Genomic DNA, 16,262 nt, shown 5'->3' on the forward strand with positions numbered 1-16,262 from the left:
CATCTCCCCGAGGATTCCTGGCCACTCAGCCCTGCTCCTTGGCCTGGGGATCTTGGCAATGCCAGTTTGCATGAGGCATCTGGGAGTCGTGGAGGCGAAGGGCCCTTCTGCAAAGCACTGGCCCCCAGGTGGGAGGGTACGGAGGTACTGGTGGAGAGAATTCTGTTCAGCCTTCATTCTGCTGTCACAGACTGGGTCATGGAGTGGGAACCTAGGCTTGTCTGTACTAACCAGGGTGTCTAAATCATAGGGCACAGCTCAGGGTCCAGGTGGCTAAGTCTGGGAAACTCATTGGCATCAGGTGATGCCACCCTGTAAGGGCACTGCCCACATGTTCCAGAGCTAGGCAAATAAAGTCAGAGCCATGCAGGCTGATTGCAACACTTGGTCCTGTGTGTAACAGCACACTGGGATCCATGGTAGCATAAGGTGCAGTTTGCCATGGATAAATCATGACATCCATCATCCTGATTACATAGGCTATGGCATGTCCTTTCTGGACTCGGGCTATGGAAGGGCAGATCAAATGGAGAGCTGGGAGTCAGAGCTCCTAAGCCACTGGGGACCACTCACGCCCTTCAGTGCACACCTGTGCAACGGTCCTCACCACCTACTCCTCCTTTACCCATCGCATGGGTAAGGGGCCCTTGGCATTCCCAGACTCATCTGTTGAAACTATAGAACTCTGAACGTTGATGGAGGGCATCTCCTCCTTTAGGGAGCTGTGTGCACTGATTATAATGTCTTCTCTTTCCAGGGAGGGGAACTGGGGTGAGGGGGAGAGAACAAGGTCCGAAATGAGGTGGACCCTCATAGACAAACCATCTTTCGATGACGGTTGCTGCTCAGGCGGAAGACATAGACCCCAGGTAGCTGGAACTGCTGTAGAAAGAGTTGAGGACTTTGCTGGTAGAGCTGTGACTCCTCAGCCAGGGCCCGCAAGCGCCCCCAGTCAAACTGTACCAGTGTGTTGTAGAAGTGGCCCCTGAAGACAGAGAAAGGAGGGATGCTGCTGCTGCTGGGGCTGATGGTGGAGGCTGGGGCCTCCCAGGAGGCAGGCTGGGGCCTCTAAGCACTCACAGGTCATACTCAGGGTAGTGTTCACGAGTCACCAGGAAGGCCAGTGTATCATTGACTTGGATGCAGACTGTGGGGTTTCGGATGCCAGGCTCTGGGGGTGGCAGGTCCCCGAGGGGTGTGGCATTGAGGCTCAGTGACTGAGGAGGAGCTTCCTCTGGCTTCCCTGAGTGAGATGCTGAGCATCAGGGAGAGCAGCTGCTTCCTCAGCTCTGTGGGGGGCTCTGGGAAAGGGAGAGGGTGGGGAGGAGAGGCAGTGGGGGAGTGAGCATTACATTGCTCACCTGAATCCAGGTCTGGATGCCAGGGGTTGGTGAGGGGCAGGCCAAGTGACTGCAGCAGCTCATGGCCTGGTCTGGTGAGGCCCAGGAAGCCAAGCTCTGGAATAAGACAGCTGTCTATCAGCTTTGCATGCACTGGAGCAGGCTTCCCCCGATGCACGGATACATTCATTTACTAGTTCTCCAGCCCTCAAGTTCATGTAGCAGGACCCAAGTTTTGAGAAAAATCCAGGAGTTTTCCCCCCAAGGGAATGAGTTGCCCATCATACCCCAGCCCTGCTAAAGCCAGGGCTTACACACGTGTGGGTCCAGGCTGTGACCCCACCCCCCTCCATCCAGCTCTCTTACCATCCACCTTGTCCACATATAAGGGGACAGACTTCTGTACCCGGCCCAAACTGCATGGGTGGCCCACAGCGCGTGGTGAGGAGGGTCTGTCCAGAAGGTAAAATTCCTGGGAGTAGGAAGGACAAGATCAAGTCTTCCCTCAAGATGTGAGAATGATACACTCCCTCAGCAGGGGTGTTCAGAGAGCACAGAGCCTCCCCATAGCCCTGATTGGAGTGGGAGGACAATGGTGGTGACTGAAGGAGTTCTGAGAACTCCTTCTGGGGCAGATATCAGCTGGAACTGTGACCCACAATTGCTGTGACTTCAGGTTCTTGGAGAAATTCTACAGGATAAAAGGCAAGAGGGGCTCTTCTCTATTTCTGGAGCCTCTGATGTAGGAGAGGTTGTGCCAATGCTACGGGGTCCCCAGCATCAGCCTCTGGGCCCTGTGCACAAGCGCATCTCACAAGCTCCCTCCTTGGGCGCAGAAGTCGTAGGCCCCGTGGCAAGCATTGGGCACAGCAGTAGAGTCACCAGATGGATGCATTTCATACTTGGGGGCTTGTTTTCAATCCTGCCAATTCTTCTTTTGATCTAACTTCCTGCTTAAATGTGATCTGGGGCACAGCAGATGATGGCTCAGGTACTTGAGCCCGTTTTCATGCATGTGGGAGAACCAAATGAACTTCCAGGGTTCTGGTTTTGGCTTGGCACAGCTCTGGCTACTGGGGACATTGAGGGAGTAGCCAGCAGATGGGAGTATTCCTATTCTCCTCCTCTCTCTCAAGGAAAATACTCAGTGTGGGGTTGGAACCTGGGGCACTGTACCTGGCTCCTGAGGCCTTCAGTGACTGTGATCTGTGGGATGCCCTCGGGGCAACTGAGCTGCAGGATGTGCTTCTGTCCCTCTGGGCACAGGGGGCCGCACGTTCCACTTGAGTGTTGACCCCAGCAAAGGCAGAGCCCTAGTTCTGGGTCATAGCCATGGGCATCTCCTGGTACAGCACACACCTGCACAAAAGACTCTTGGGGGATATTTCCCTGGGAATGGTTGTCTCTAGTTGTCTCTAGCTTCTAGGTAATGCCTCACAGTGCAATGCCCAGGCCTGCACATCTCCAAGGAATGGCCGGTGGAATATACCAGGGCATCCTGCTGGGAGGACAGAGAGACAGGAGGGCAAGGGCGTAATCTGGGGGCAGCCTCCTACCTCGTGGGCACAGTGCTCTTTCCACTGGTCTTCATTCAAGCATTGCCACTCCTGGTTCCAGGTGGTCCCATCCTGGCAGCTCTTGTGTTCCCGCTGGACACAGCCCATTGGCCCACCACTGTCTTGGTGGCCTGGGAGGCAGGGGCACTGGCTGTCACTGGGCTGGGGGCAGAGGGCAGAGTGGGATGGGAGGAATGCCGTTTCAGGTTTGCTGGTTATTATTGGCTGCAATCAGCTATGCGTCAGCCCTTTTGGTTAGGACTCCAAGAAGGCCAGAAAATGTATTATGAAGAGGGGGACGGTCACTGGTGTGTGTTGATAAGGGTCCAGTCGGCGCTCTTCTTTCCGTTAAGGAAGAATTCATGTGCACACTTTGGGGGCTTGAGCTAGGATGTTTTGAGAGTGATCATGGCAGAGGAAAAGAGGATGCCTGACATAGCCGGACTTAACAAAAATAAGAGGGCACCTCATTCCATTTGAGTTTCAGATATACTACACTTTTTTGGAATATAATTATGATCCATGCAATATGAAAAAAAAACTATCTGTCATGTTTTTGAAATTCCAGCTTACCCAGGCTCTCTATTTTGTCTGGCATCCCAAGCTCCAAATCACTCAGAAAGCAGAGCCAACCTAGGTCAGGTTACCCATGAGCTGAACTGACACGGAACCAAAGCAGTCTTGGACATGTAGCCTGTCCCTGGGGCTTGCTGCCAGAGGACGTACCTGGAACACTCGGCCAGGCCGCCGGCAGGTGCACGTCTCTTGGCCCTCCTCCAGCTGGGTGGCTTCTGAGCCACAGGGGAAACAGGCATTCTGGCCGGGCCAGGGATTGAAGAATCCCACGGGGCACAGGTGGCAGAAGGAAGTGTTGTGGAGGCCGGCTCCAGAGAAGAAAGTGCCAGGGGGGCATGGAACAGGTGTTGAGCTAGGGCAGAGCCCACCTGTGGAGTGGCAGCCGTGCAGTAATGAGGGTTAGAACTTTCCTCGCAAGAACAGTGGTTCTCCTGTGAGTTCCCCCCACCCCAAGTGATACCTGATTGTTCTTCGCCAATCCCCACTCTGGGACTTGGGACTTCTATCCCAATCCGGGTGTCTCATGAAACCACATTCCCCCTCACCCCTTGCCACCGCATGTTCCCAGCTGGTCTCCTGTCCCTACTCCTTCATTTTACCTCCTTGGTGCAGGTTCAGACCCAACCCTACCCTCTGAGCATCCTGGTGAGTCCAGTACCCCTCTGGCACAGGGCATGTTGTTCCCACAGTCCTGAGGGGTCTTTGTGTGCAAGCATGTGCCACTGTGGAGGGCAAAGCAAAAGAGAGATATGAAGGCTTCTGTTCCTGGAATGCCCCCTAAAGGCCAGCTCCTTACCTTCTGGGCAGAGTCCATGGAGGCAGAGAGAGAGGCAGACATAGGGGGCAGACCCCCTGGGGACACAGGCAGGGAGAGAAAGAAGGCCCAGACAGCAACAGCAAGGGCAGCAGCAGGAGAGGTATTGCGAGATCTGGGCCCTGCAAACCGTACCTGCCACTCCAGGGAGCAGCAGGCAGCCCTCCCTGAATATTTCAGGAAGATGAAATCTGAGATAGGAGCCCTCTAGGTGACTGGGGCCCAGACAGGGGAAGCAGTCCATTCTCTCTCCAAGCTTCTCTTCCTTCTAGAGTAGCAGGTGATGTGTGTGTGTGTGTGTACAAGGGCCAGGGTCTCTTCCCCGTCCTTTTGGCAAGACAAAGCCAGTCAGCCCCTTGTAAGCAAAATCCCGCAAGAGGTTTGTATGAAGGAGTAAAACCCAAGAGTCTTGCCTTTAGTGCCCAATCAGGTTTTAGAGAACTGTGTGTGGGATTTGGGTGTTAAAATCACCCCCAAGGTCATTCAGTTCTCACCTCCCAATTTACAGAGAAGACCAAGACCCAGAAAGACTAGAACATTTTAACGAATCCCCACGGCCATCAGATGCTCTTGCTCATGTAACTGGAAGCTGAAAGATAGTAAGCACCCCCCTCCCATCCCTGGCCCAGAACCTGGTGACGTCATGTGCAAGGTGCTCAAGGTATGGGGCAAGACTCCCATCCTGGCATTACCAATGTCCTTTCAAAACGGCAGAACCAGTTAACTTACGGCTTGTTATCCTAAGTACTATTATTACTGAGTTTTCTTTTAAGCTGCTGTGAACATCCATCAAGCAGGAAGTACCCAGATAGCCACAAAGCAGTATCAGTAGGGTGTGTTAGTGGTCAAGCACCTGCTAAACAGGATGAGGCTCTGGAACTCGCTAGACCCTCCAACTTGTCAGTCCAACATCATGAAGTCTGAACAGTGCTGGAGTGGGAGAGCCTTAGGGAGGCTGCTGGCATGACTATCTAATCAGGCCTCAGCTTTAAACACCAGAAGCTGGGAATCTGATGTGGTGTGTCCTGTGTAACTCACCAGCTTTTTCGCTGAATGATGAGTAATTTGACTGCTTCTCTAGAGGGCCACCCCCTTGGGACAAGCAGCCCCTCGAGTAAGGGGGCTTAGCCGTTCACTCCTCCCTCGTTCATTCAGATAAGCAGGTACTTCACAAGGCCTACTGAGGAATGGAATTAAAACATTATTTAATGCAAAGTCAGGTGAAATCCAGGCATGGTTTTACCACAAGATAAACTTCCATGAGCATTTTGAAGATCTCTTGTATTGATTGTGCTCCTTCTGTATTATCAAGCTCTTTTCTGGGCTGGCGGATAGCTAAAAGAACACCTTATGAGTTCAGAGGGATTTGTGCAGCTGGGCAGACTGGGAGGAAGGAATAAGTTCTGTTAGAGATACTCGAGGGACAAGAAGTCAAGAGCCTCTGGGAACCCTTATTCTGAGAAAATGTGACTTCACGTTAGTGTTGTCCAGCAGAAATATAATAAAAGCTCATATATAATTTAAAATGTTCTATGGCTACAATAAAAAACAAGTGACATTGAAGTGTGTATTTACCCAGTTTATCTAAAATCATCTCAGCATGTAGTCGATATAAACTAGTAATGGGCCATTTTGTGTTCTGTTGAAATCTAGCATGTGTTTCACATTGACAGTGTGTCTTCAAGGGCTCATCATCCACCCATGGATATCGCAGTACCTTTCCCCTGAGCCTACCCAGTGCTGCTCTTAACTATCATCATCCTTGCCCTGTTATGTTCTTGCTAGGGGTCTCAGCCACCACTCCAGCAACTTTCCAGCAGGTGGCGCTGTGAGCTTGGTGGAAATGGTGGCCTGTGTTGCTGGGTGGAGTGCGGTGGGGGATTCTGAAGCAGGATGTGCTACTGCAAGTGTCTGTGTGCGCGCGCGTATGCACGTGCACACGTTTGTATTCTTGTTTTAAATTATTTTGATAGATATTTAGGTTACCATCTTGCATTATCTCTGAAATTTGACCATGCTTGACAGTGCCTTAGGAACTTCTTCAGACACACTCAGTACCATGGGTGATTGCAGATAGAGCCTGAGGCTTTGCATTCCTTACAGGGTCTCATGTAAGGCTGGGTGGTTGTGACCATACTTTCAATAGGAAAGTTTTGCAAGGAACTTTGAGATGCACCTTCTTTCTTTGGGAGGGAGGGGGCGGTACAACTTTGCAATGAGTTCTGTTCTATCTTGTAAGAAATGGAGGCTCTAAGAGGGTATGCCATTTAGCCAAAGAGGTCAAAGATAGAACCCAGGTATTACAGTTTCTAAGCATGCCCCCCTACCCGCCCCAACCCCCATACCCCAGTTGCAACAATTTTCCAGCACCTTTTTTCCCCCTCTGATAGACAGGTGAGTCTCTTCTGGTTCTGAGATCTCATGGGAAGTGGTTTAACCTTCTGGTCTCTTTTCATGTTGTATCTTCTACAACCATAATCACAGTAGCTGTGCCCCACTCTCTCCTCTGTGAAACTGGTTCTAGCAGTTACTTTCTGCCTGGTGACTGGGATGGGGAGGTTGTTCTTTGCTGGGAGAAGGTACCAGGGACCTACCTGGGGTCAGATGACTCTGGTGGATGAAGAATATGACAGCTGGCTGGAGACTTTAGGAGTTATATCCTTCAATGCATATTTGGAGGAGAACAAGATTTAGAGAACTGGCGTGCTGTGTCCTGAGCCAAAACAAGGTGAAACACTGCCACGAGGTAACCACTGGATGGATGTCTAGCAATGAAAAACTTGAAATGATTTAAACAAAGTCAGAGTGCTCCTCAAATGAAAGTTTACATGAAAAAACAAACAGTGGTCCCGGTTGCTATCACCTTTGAGATGTCTGACCTCAGCATCCTCAGCTGGTCGGGATGCTTCTGGCTTAGGGCATGGTCAAAGAGTTCATGAGTCCTTTTCCTAGGCTCATTCCCATGGGGCTACAAAAGAAGCAGGAGGCCTGAGTGGATGGGGCCCTTCCACAGACAAGGGCGCAAGATACAGACCTGAGTGCTCAGCTCTGTGTGGGCCAGACACGGAAGCCCAAGAGAGGAGAATGCACTCTGGATTCTTCTAGCTGCATAGCCAACAGGAGCTGGAAAGTGAAACACTGAAGACCACGCCATGTCGCCATCTTGCCTCAGCTAGTGCCCCTAAACTGCCTTTCTGCATCCATCGGGATCAGACAGGAGTTTATGGGATCCAACCACTCACTCCTATGGATGAGGAAACAGGCTCAGAGAGGGAGAGAGATGTTCAGCAGGCCACATGGCCATTTATTCTCATGTCTGTCTCCTTATAGACGAGCATCCTAAAAAAAAAGTGAGTTTTTACAAAATGAGGATTGTATGAGGAAAACTCAAAAACTCCATGGAAAACAGAATGAAAGGATAAGTTTATTTTGGTGGAAATTTTAGATATCTGTGCTTATCTTTCTCATAATATGCATTTTCTGGCTTAAGTGTGCACTGGATTCATATTTTCTATCGCAGAGTCACTTCTTAGATTTAGTCATCTGTCGCTTTTGAACCCACCAAGCCATAATAGTTCCTCAATTTTTCCTTCTTTTTGCGGATCTTTTCAGATTTCAGGAGCATGGGTCAGGTATCTTGTAATGTTTTTTCTAGTGATGGGCTTGAAGTTAGAAGTTCTTTTGGGAAGAAATACCCTCTTTGATAAAATGCATAATTTCATATCCAGGGGATACATATGAGGGTACTTAAAACATTAATGGAGAAATGAAACTTTAAAAAAATAAGGTGGAATTTTCCATGGGCATTTTATGTTTCCTTTACCATCAACACTTTGACCTGAATCCACAGGCTGAGATAGTGTTAGTCCCATTTCCTTTGTTAAGTTGTGGTTTAGTTCCCCTTCCCATACTGCACTGATTAGAAAGAAGTGAGAGTCAGCCATACTGTGAGAGTAGGGGTCTGTGTTCACCTTGAGGGTGCAGGATCTATATATGTTGTTCACAGTTCTTTCATATGTGAGATCTGTCCCGTTTTCGTCATTCAACCACTTATTACGTACCTTTGGGTAGAAAGTATGCATTTTTCTTTTGGGCTCAAAAGGACCCAGCATTGGTCTTTGAACATTCATGCATTTGACTACTGAATCAGTTTTACTTACTCCATGATTGTGGGTTATCATAGTCATTTTTAAACACTTTGTTACAGTTTTGGCATTGAAAGATGCCTTTGGAGCTTATATATTTCCTGTGTCAATCCCAGAATCTTTCATTTTTCAAGGAATTCTGACTCTTCTTACTGGAGGATAATATTAGGATCCAGATGTTGGTGGTGAGTGTGTTCTAGTATCTTATCTTTCAATGTGAATTTTCTTTTTCTTTTTAATTCATTTGAAATACACAGAGTGAGATCTTCCACCCATTGGTAATTTCTCAAATGCCTCAAGATAGCTGAACTGGGCTAGGTTGAAGCCAGGAGCCTGGTATTAATTCTAGGCTTCTCCAGTGGATTAGAAGGGATCCAAATGGTTGAACCACCACTGCCTTCTAGCGTGCATTAGCAGGGAGTTGCATTTGTCATAGAGTCGCCAGGACTTGAACCAGGCACTCTAATGTGGAACGTGCGCTTTCAAAGCAGTGATGTAGCTGCTGCATCAGATGCCTGCCCCATCAATCAACATTTCTTTTCCTTTCTGTTACACTGTCCTATCCAAGTCTGAGTCATGGGGGTTTCCCAAGAACCACTCATATGTTCAGCTACATAGCAAGGAGTCCTGACTGCAAAATGTTTTTAAGCTCAGAAGATAATTCAACCAACCAACCAACCAACCAACCAGAGTTAAAGTCAAGTATGGGAGTTAGATGGACAGAAACATCTCAAGTGGAAACAGAGACATACTCAATCCCTGAGGAATTCGCTGTGATTAAATCAGGCTATTGGTCTGGAAAGTCTCTGATCTGGGAGTTATTTTGTGCTCTCCAGAATCTGTTCCCAAATTCCTAGAATCTCCCTTGTCTGTGGCACCCACTCAGCAGTGCTTACCTGGATGGAGCAGCCACTGCTGAGGCTGCAGTTTTATTCCCTCTTCCTCCCTAATCCATCCATCCTTCCTTCTTTCCTTCCTTCCTTCCTTCCTTCCTTCCTTCCTTCCTTCCTTCCTTCCTTCCTTCTTGCATGGGAACATGCAGATTTTTCTTTCCTTAACTCCTCAGAGCCTTAAGACAAATGGCAACATTTGGTCTCCGAAGTTGACCTTAGAATCGTGGAAGTTGATCATTCTAGTCTTTGTTCCTTTTGGTATGGATTTGACATGTGCTTATCAAGAAAGCAAAAAAGACCACGTGACAATGTGCCCTCATTTCCAGGACTGTCCTGCCAGGTACCATCCATTCCCCAGGCTGGAGTTGCAGCAAGTGTCCCTGGTTAGGACCAGGTGGAGCTGTCAGAGCCTGTTTGACCAGATGTGGCTTAGGTGTTGATGTGACTCAGTACTGAAGTGGTCTGGCAGGTAGAAACCAACTTCCCCACCACTTTCTCCATGACCCTCCTCTCCACAGCCCACCTGTGACTCCCAGAGAGCCCTAGAACAGCAATATTGTGACAGCCCTACCCTTCAGCCAGGACCACCCTCTGGGGCTAGAATGGGGCTTTGAGTCCTGTTCCTGACCCCACATACACTGATCCAATCTTGTGGCAGCCTCTTTGCCTCTGTACTCACCTGATTCAGGCTGCTTCTCCCAACTGTGAACAAAAACCCGAAACAGCTCTGGGTCTGGCAGAACCCAAGGTAAACCCAAAGTCCGCCAGCAGCCAGAGTAGATGAGAGGAAGGTTACTGGGAATGCTGCTCATGCCTGGGGTAGAGTGTTGGCTGGCATCTCTAGGGCATGGCTGAGAGTGATGCTAGGCCCTAGTATATACAGGCTGGTAACGCTAACATTTATAAGGCTGCATTCTGTCATCTTTGAGCTTGAGACATTCTGCCCCTCTACTGGTTACAAGGGACTTGTGACTCCTGAGATACCTTTGAGGCTGACATGATCAATTACAAATGTCTGAAAAATTCCTCTTTTGGAATCTGCTTGACCAATAGAATGTGGCAGATGTGAGGTTCTTTGAGTTCTGAGCCTTGGTTTTATGAAGCCTTATGCAGGTAGCTTTTGCACAGTTTATTCAAGACACTCTCGTTGGCAACCTTGATCTGCTACATAAGGACACTCATTGTTCAGTGATGAGAGGGCACATATTGTCATTGGAGCAACAATTGCAGATGAGCCACAACTGGCCAGACAGAAATTATGAAAATAAGGGCAGACTCCCAGATAGGTCTATTGGTCACTTAGAAGCCATAGAACAACCTCTGCTAAATGACACATGGAACAGAAAATTGGCCTGACAGAGCCCTGAACAGATTCCTGAGCTTCAGCATTGTTAGATGTGACAACAAGGAGCATCTATGTCTTGTCTTATGGATAACCAAGATGAACCAGGGCACTTACCATTTAGGCCATTGGTCTGGCTATAAACCTGCGTCAATGAGCTGCAGGGTCATGGTTCATTCTCACAACCTCTGCGCAGAGAGGCGGGGGCCATGCCTGAGAGCCCCTGTTAGAGTATAGTAAATGCTATGATAGTATATTAGAATGCTGGAAAAGAATGTTTTTGTTGGGCAGTGTGAGATTCCCTTGTGCTGAAGAAACTGCTACTTTGTTAGGCGAGGAGGCGCCTGGACTTTGGGAGGATTCCGCTTTAGCTATAAATCTGTTCTTTGCTGCCTTGCAACTTTGTGAACCCAGGTACAGAGGAAGCAAGGGTGCAATTCTTCTCCAGTCCCAGAAACAGGAGAAAGATAAGGGTGTGAGAATGGGATGTTCCATAAAATGGTGGGTATAGGAACGGAACAGTCTCCCTGTGCCTGAAGGCCATAAAAAATTAACATGTTTAAGGTTGTTACTTTTAATGTATTTCCCAGCCCAAAAGGGCCTATATAATCTTCTGTCTTGGGCTCGTTCGGAGTCTGACCGCCCCGCTTGGCTGGCCTGCGTGCCCCAAGTGCGGTCTGGCCCAGCATGCTGGCGCAGTAAACTCTGTTTGCTGTTTGCATAACCAGTGAAACTCTTGGTCATTCTCTGGGGGTTGACTAACTCACACCCTGACATCCGGGGACTTTAGCCCGGACTCTAACACCCCAAGCATGCCATTGACAAAGTGTCTTGTTGAGTCCTAAGGGTGAAATGCTGAAGCAAACAGGGCAGCTGATCTAGGAATGACACCAGCTGATGGGAAAAGGGATGCGGAAGGTGAAGTAGGCGAGTCTGGCAGGGGTTGCATGTGGGCTAGATGCTGTCTACAAGAGGAAGATAATCGGCTTGGCAGACGTGTAAAGAAGGAGAGCAGGGAGTGAGTGTTTCCTGGGGGGACAAATTGTGTATGCTGTGCGTGGATGGGTGGGGCAGCCTGGGGCTGGTGTTTGGTGGAGGAAATTTGTGTATTTGTGTGTGTGTGTGTGTGTGTGTGTGTGTGTGTGTGTGTTGGGGGCAGCCTGGGGCTGGCATCTGCTGCAGAGGTCTAGTGGTCCTTGGCCTGTTGCCTTCCTGCTGTGCTCCTCAGAGATCCCTGTAGGGCATCCAACTGAGTGCACACAAACAGCGCAGGTGCAGGCCTGGCCCATAAACCACAATAACCAAGACCTGTGTGGCCACAATGCTGTTGTTTGTTTAGCATCATTAGCAAGAGTCCCAGAGTCTGGTGAAAGCAAAGCAGAAAGTTTTGTGTTAAGGAGATTAAACCTTAAACTCAGCTGAGAAGGCTCTGCTGCTTCCAGTGGCTTTGTTGTGCCTTGCATTGTGTGATTCCATGCAAATCAAGCCGAGGCCTCCCTGGGATTCTGACCGCAGAAGCCAAGAATGCCCCGCCCAGAATGGGGCAGCCACTTGCACGTGCCCTGCCTCAGGTTGGGAAGCCACCTTTCCCTCCTGTTTGGGGAATTAAAGGTTTGAAAATGAATTTCATATGTCCGTCGGGGGTTTCTGGTGGGTGGATAGGAGTACCAGCAGGAAAGTGTACACTAAATTCAGGACAATGCCCACATGGAATGGAGATTGGAGCTTCTCTCTGATTATCTCTCATGGCATGGCATCCCCTAGTACTCTGTCTTTTGAAACTTAGAACAATGTCTGTGGTTGTCAAGGAGACGGGCACGTGTTTTGGTTTTCCTGTGTTCTGCCTTGCCTCCTGGCCAGGATCACTACTGGCCAATCAGAATGACTTGACATGGGGTCGGTGGGGGTGGGGGTGGAGGTTTTCCTAGAATGATTGATCCAGAATATGTGTAACTTAGGCTGCTCTGAGAAAGGTGCAGTGCTAGGAGAACTGAGGGTGGGGGACAGCAGGTGGTAGCTGGGGACAGAGATGAACATAATACCTCTGTGATTCAGGAGTCTTCAGATAAGAATTGTACACTCAGATAACAAATGCCTGGTGGAACCGGGTGAGTTCTTGGGGGAAATGGCATGGGGTAACACTTGGCCTCTAATGGGCATAACTGAAGGGGTCAGGAGGAAGAAGTATCAGGACCCAGACCCCTGAAGGCCTAGAAACCAGGGCAGATCAGGGCAGGCCAGAGTGTGGGGACTGTGGGAGTGAGGGTGAGTATAGGGGGCAGTCTGACCACGTGTCTAGATGGCAGAGTGGCCCAGGGATGGGCATGGCAGCTTGAGCATGTGGAGGTTCGTTCTCCTCTTCTGGGCTACAGTTTGGCCTGCACACATTGCAGTAAGAAGTGTAATCCAGGAGTGCTGGACCGGGGGTTCCAGGACTCTGCCAGCATCTGCAGAGCTTCCAGTGAGGTGACACTGGGGATTCTGTGTCCTTCCTTCCTGCTAGTGACGGGGTATTTTGATACCCTGTTTTGCCTCTTCCCCTGAGGAAATCATCAGCTGCTTCTTAATAGCAGGGCCAGCTGGGACATCCCCAAGGCTCTCCTTCTTGGTGGTTCAGAGGTCATGGCCATTAGTTGCCCTCTCTCAGGGTGTGGGTTGTGGGCCTGGCTAGGGTCCTGCAATCTGAACTGAGCATGCAAGTAGAATGAGCTTGGCCCTTGACCTACAAGACCTGGTGCTGATGCAGATTACCAGAGATACCACTAGGACTGAAGGCTTGCTGAGCAGCTAGGCTATCAAGCCAAAGAACTGGCCAGAACAGCAGAAGCAAGTAAGAGACAATAGGACAGAAAGCTGGGGAGTGTAGCCTGGCAATGGGAGAAAGAGCTAGTGCCTGAGCTGCTGGACAGTGGGGGTGAGGATGCTGGAGACAGCCAGGGACATCTGCCCTTGAGCTCTGTTCTCAGGCATGGGTAGCAAAAATGCTTAAGGGCTCACTTCTCTTGTCCCTCCCTATAGCCAGTTCCTGGACATTGGGCTAGCCTGTTTCCAGAGGATGAGACCCTCATCCTCCACTTGAGCACAGCTCCTGGGTTCCTAACTGGAGAACTGAGATTAGGGGGGTGAGAAATAGTTTCAGGTCCCTTTCTAAACCCTATAGTCCCAATCCCCACAGGAGCCCTTGGCTTCAGTAAAGATGGGCGGGGTGGGGTGTAGGGATGCCTCACTATGGGTTTGCAAAAAGATGAAGGTCACAGAAGGGCCCTTCTGCCAGGGAGGTCTGTGCACTGCAGGGTAAGACTCATCTCCCACGCATCCCCCACGTGTGCTGGAAGTTTCTGTGGACATTGGAGTTTCTGGGTCTTGAGGGGGCGGCAATGATTGGAAGCCAAAAAACAAAACAAAACAAAAAAATATTTCCTTGCCCTTTGGGACTGTGTGGAGCAGATGTTTTTGTGAGGGTTGGGGCGCAAGGGGCTGCAGCAGGATGGGAGCCAGGCAGGAAGAGTGGCAGATGATGGGGAATTGAAAGGAATTTTGTAAAGATATTGTCTGTGCTGCTCGGGTTGGATGAAAGAGGCCGCCAGTCGGGGCTGTTCACCTGCCAGGCTTTTGTTCTGCCCTGCAGCTCTGCTTTCCACACAGTGCTGGGTGTGGGGGTGAGGATGGGGAGGGCCTGCTGTCTGCCATCTGCAGGAGGAATAGAACAAACATTCACACACGAGCCAACGGAAACTCTCAGCAAAACAAACAGCGTGAAGTGTGTGGCCGGGAGGGGAGGGCAACTGAGAGGTGAGGGGGGCACCTGCCAGGGAGGGGCAGAGGCCAGGCCAGCAGGGCATGAGGCGAGGGCTCCACCCACCTCTGCCTGCTCCCCTTACAGGCCAGGTGAGAAGCTCTCATCCATTCATTCAGCTGCTGGGTCTGAAAAGGTAGGGGTTACAGAGCTGCTGGAGGGAGTCACCAACAGCTGATGAGGCGTGATTTTACGACCTCAGCACACATGCTCTGAGTGTCTTGCTTTCCTGAGTGTGAAATGCCTAGCTTCAGAGGTGATTAGGATTATGGAGATAATAACTGTCAAGCATCCTTTTGAAACTGCAAATATTAACATTTTCTTCTGGATTGCAGTAAAGGAGTCTGGGCATTTTTGCTTGGATAGACAGAAGACACACAAGGGACTTCAAAAGTTGGTGGAGAACTGGAATGAAAAGACAGGTTAATTTCGGTCCAAAAAAAAAAGAAATCCATGTGTTACGTGCATTTTCCACAAACTTTTTAAAAAGACTGATTATAGATGGCTGGATTTAAACATGTTTTTGCACTTAGATACATTTATCTTTGAATTCCATTTTCCATGAAACATTTTGACAACCTCCTTATCCATCAGTGAGAGAGGCCCTCTACTTAGGGGTTGTGAGGAGCTTGTGAAAAAAACCCAAAAAACAAAAAACAACCCTGAACTTCCTGCTGGGTGCTGAGGCCTAGGGCAAGATGGGAGCTGAGATGACCCCAGGAAGGTGGGGCCCTGCCACACCTGATTACTTGGTGGCATCAGGTGTCAGGCTCTGGCCTCTGCGGCTGGGCTGTAGGTCCCCTCCAGATCTCCCCATTCTCCCTGGGGTCTGCTCTGCCCCCTTCCCCCAGCACCATGAGTGGCAGCTGGTGGTGAGTGTCCACAAACCTGTTGGGACAGGGCAGGCAGCTTGTTTGTTCTTCCCAGGGCCAAGCCTCGTGGGCTGGACCTCGAAGTATTGTGTTACTCAGCCAAAGAATTCCTTTCCTTGCCTGTCTCCCTTACGAAAGGGGAAACAAAAACCTTGAGCTCTATGCTCCTTCTGGCCCCATGCCAGGGCCTCAAGTGTCACTTCTCAGGGAGCTGCTTCCTTCCCAGGGCAGGGTGCAGCCTCCTGGGGGGAGAGACGAGCCCTCCTTCTTCCCACCCACGGAGTTGGAGGTGGTGGGCTTCCTTGACATCCTGTGTGCTACAAAGAGGCCCTGGATTCTCCGATGTTAGCCCTGAATGTTTTCCTCTTTTTGGGTCTGAGTCCTGGAGAGCTGAGGAGGCTGTGTAGCTTCTTGCAGAGCCAGTGGAGGCTGGGACTGGGTGGCTGGGTCTCTGCCTTAGTTCTTGGCTGGTGCTAATGCATCTGGCAAAAGTCACCAACCACGAGGTGTTGTAGCTTTGCCTGTGGTGTGCTGTACTCTGTTTGCTTGAAGAAACTGAGCTCGTTTTGAAGCCTCCAAGGCTTGTGCTGCTACACTTCAGAGTTCTGGTAGGAACTAGGAAGCTGCAGGGAGTCTGTAGCAGCTCTGGAATGGCCTTTCCATAGCTGTATCTCCTCTGGAGAGCCGCAAACTAGGGGATGGATGTCCTTTTCTGCACTCCTGGTTAGGAAAGCTGATGGAATAAGAATTACGGCAAGTGGCAATGGAGGGGGTTCGATGAAAGGTATTCCTGAGCACGCAGGCTGGCACATCCTTTCAGGGCTCCCCACCCTCCTCACTTCTTCCTGGATGAGTGATCCTTGTTCTAACTGTAGGAAGATGGATCACTAGGTTGCTTGCATTTGAGTCGGCTAGTGCTACTGATTCA

The 16,262-nt window shown here is 50.0% G+C and overlaps 1 protein-coding gene across 1 annotated transcript in view; it reads left to right on the forward strand.

Annotated features, from left to right (window-relative positions):
* The first annotated feature begins 12,200 nt into the window (after nucleotides 1-12,200).
* The window catches only part of POU2AF1 (POU class 2 homeobox associating factor 1), a 79,137-nt gene continuing 75,075 nt past the window's right edge, over nucleotides 12,201-16,262 (forward strand). Inside the window, exon 1 of the mRNA XM_058663931.1 lies at nucleotides 12,201-12,277. Coding sequence (XP_058519914.1) covers nucleotides 12,205-12,277 — 73 coding nt within the window. The 5' untranslated portion in view covers nucleotides 12,201-12,204. The remainder of the gene's footprint in view (nucleotides 12,278-16,262) is intronic.

Source organism: Ochotona princeps, chromosome 4, assembly GCF_030435755.1.
Source record: "Ochotona princeps isolate mOchPri1 chromosome 4, mOchPri1.hap1, whole genome shotgun sequence".
Classification (NCBI taxonomy): domain Eukaryota; kingdom Metazoa; phylum Chordata; class Mammalia; order Lagomorpha; family Ochotonidae; genus Ochotona; species Ochotona princeps.